Genomic DNA, 2,500 nt, shown 5'->3' with positions numbered 1-2,500 from the left:
TACTTGCGTGCGCGCGCGCGGGGCGAAGGATCTCTCATATATAAGTCGCGGGGTCGAACTCGGACCTCATTCCAGACACAGCTGTGGTTGCGTCAAGAACTCGTTCCGACTAAGCTTCACAAAAATTATTAATTGAAGAGCATTTTCCGTTATATATAACGTATTGTTTGTTGGCAATTATCTTCCGTTGTATCTAGTGAGTATTAATGCATTCGTGATTTTCTGTGTTCCTAATTCATGTGGCATTTATGGTGTACTTACTGAAAGGTATCGTTATGAGTCTAAGTGGAATTTGAGGTGTCCTAAGTTGATTATACCCAGTGAAATGATGTGGTGAGATTGATAATGACATTACTCACTTACCGGAATTCTAATGAAAAGTGCAAATGTAACCAGATTTGATAAAGATAACAGCGGGCATAAACCCAATGATAATAAAAATACGAACAGAACGATAAAAAGTAGTAATAATGCAAAGATAAGAAAACATTTAACAAAAAATAACACACGTCGACGAATCGTATTCATTGAGAAAGATGTAGAAAAGGTTTGAATGAGAATAATATATCTTAACAATACAAACGGTGTATTTAACCGGTTTCAATTATATCTTCGTCAGAAATACATGTACTTCTGAAGATATATTCGAAGCCGGTGAAATATATCTCTTGTGTTGTGAAGATATTCATTTTCTTTCATACCTCGTCCACATGCACGTCGCCATGAGCTAAAGCGCTTCGTTTCCCGCAGGATTCCGCCATGAAGCTCGAGCCGGCCAGCCGCTTGTCCCAGCGCGGCTCCCACGCTGCCAACTACGGCGACTTCATCATGACTTACTTCAAGGAGGCGCTGAAGAATCCTTACCATCCAAAGCTTAATCCAAAGGTTAGTTGTATTATCTTAAACGTGCACACAGACGCAAACACGCAAGCACACGCATGTGTGTGCGCGCACACACACACACACACCCACACATACATACATACATACACACACTCACTCTCTCTCTCTACATATTTATGTTTGTGTATCTATGCTGCCGCTAGTCAAACGTGCCTTTCATCTAAAAACGTCAGAATCATAAAACCGTCAGAATCATAGAACTTTTTCCCTTTTAAACTATTAAACTTTGAAATAAACCATTCGAACTCTAAATCATTACATTCTCACTTTCACACTTTGTCGAAATTTCTTCCTTTCCTTCTCATAACCCCCTTACCCACCCCACCCGCAGGGCATCATCAACATGGGCACGGCGATCAACCGTTTAATGGAAACAGAACTGGCCGCCCGCATCACGCAGGGAGACGCCCTCGCCTACACGCCCGCGCACCAGCACTACTACGAGCTCTCTGGCACCGCCCAGCTGAGACAGGCACTCGCGGGATTCTTCACGAGGCACTTTTGTCCCGGCAGGAACGTTTCTCCCGATAATGTGAGTCACGAGAAAAAATGCATATATATCTTGCCTTCTATGGCGTCTCATTCTCTCGCCAAATATGGACTTTTGTGTTAGGAATATTTGTTCTCTATGGGTAATAAGCTTGGAGCGTAGGAAGTAGGGTCATCGAAAATTAAGCAGTCATTAAAAAAAGAAATTGTAATACTTTACAGAATGTATGGGATATATGCGCATACATTTTATGGAATAACTAGACCGATGAACACCGGAAAATGCTATCCAACACTCCTTAGCCCATTACCTCCTCGGAAATGAACTTAAACATATAGATCACAGATTTAAAAGTCCTGCCATGCAATCCTAATAAACGTTGATATCCTTTCCTGAATAGCTGGTGGTGATGAACGGCGTGGGGGCGTGTCTGGACTCCCTAGGCCACGCCCTCTGCGATCCCGGCGACGTCCTTCTCACGCCGACACCGGTCTATGGGCGCATCTTCACCGATTTCTGCGACAGGTCCTTGGTGTGTGTGGAACCTATCGACACGTCACAAGAGGTATACATACATACATACCCTTTCATTAATTTTTTATTTTTGTTTCTCTCTTTACCTTTTTGCTATTTTTTCAAATTTAAATATTCGGACATACGTTTTCGGTCCTGGATCTTTTCTGAAACAAAATGGTACTGTATTCAGGTCAAGATTGGTAAAGTCGTTTTTTCAATATTTTCTACTGGGAATGCATACTAATTCCTCTACAGTCGCACCGCCATATCGCTTCCGTATCCACACGAAAAATAAATAAGTAGATAGATAAACAAAAACTCAAGAAATAAAGGGGAAACAACAAAAAATAAATAAATGTAAATAAATAGACTAGAAATAGAAAAACAAAATGAATGAAAAAAGACAATAAATAAGTAAAGGAATTAATAAATAAATCAAGAATAATTCAACGACCAATTATACTAACCTCTTACCTCCTCAGACCAACGTCGATGGCATGTCCTTCGACCTTCGTCCGGAGGACGTCGAGGAGCGGATTGTCCAGCTGACCTCGGAAGGCAAGAGGGTTCGCGGTCTGGTGCTCCTTCATC

At 41.6% G+C, this 2,500-nt stretch overlaps 2 protein-coding genes across 3 annotated transcripts in view; both read left to right on the top strand.

The window, feature by feature from the left end:
• Window positions 1–2,500, top strand: part of LOC113809056 (alpha-2-macroglobulin) — a gene marked incomplete at its 3' end in the record, with an annotated part of 240,225 nt that overhangs the window by 61,374 nt on the left and 176,351 nt on the right.
• LOC113825795 (1-aminocyclopropane-1-carboxylate synthase-like protein 1) overlaps window positions 40–2,500 on the top strand; it is a 6,067-nt gene continuing 3,606 nt past the window's right edge. For both annotated transcript variants that reach the window (XM_027378623.2, XM_070143904.1), the window contains exons 1-5: window positions 40–196; window positions 751–885; window positions 1,235–1,435; window positions 1,794–1,958; window positions 2,392–2,500. The exon at window positions 2,392–2,500 is cut by the window's right edge and continues 67 nt beyond it. In XM_027378623.2, coding sequence (XP_027234424.2) covers window positions 760–885; window positions 1,235–1,435; window positions 1,794–1,958; window positions 2,392–2,500 — 601 coding nt within the window. In that variant the 5' untranslated portion in view covers window positions 40–196; window positions 751–759. The remainder of the gene's footprint in view (window positions 197–750; window positions 886–1,234; window positions 1,436–1,793; window positions 1,959–2,391) is intronic.

Source organism: Penaeus vannamei, chromosome 31 (genome assembly GCF_042767895.1).
Source record: "Penaeus vannamei isolate JL-2024 chromosome 31, ASM4276789v1, whole genome shotgun sequence".
In the NCBI taxonomy this organism is placed as follows: domain Eukaryota; kingdom Metazoa; phylum Arthropoda; class Malacostraca; order Decapoda; family Penaeidae; genus Penaeus; species Penaeus vannamei.
Note: the sequence above shows the minus strand (reverse complement) of the source record. Positions and strands in the feature narration are given on the sequence as shown.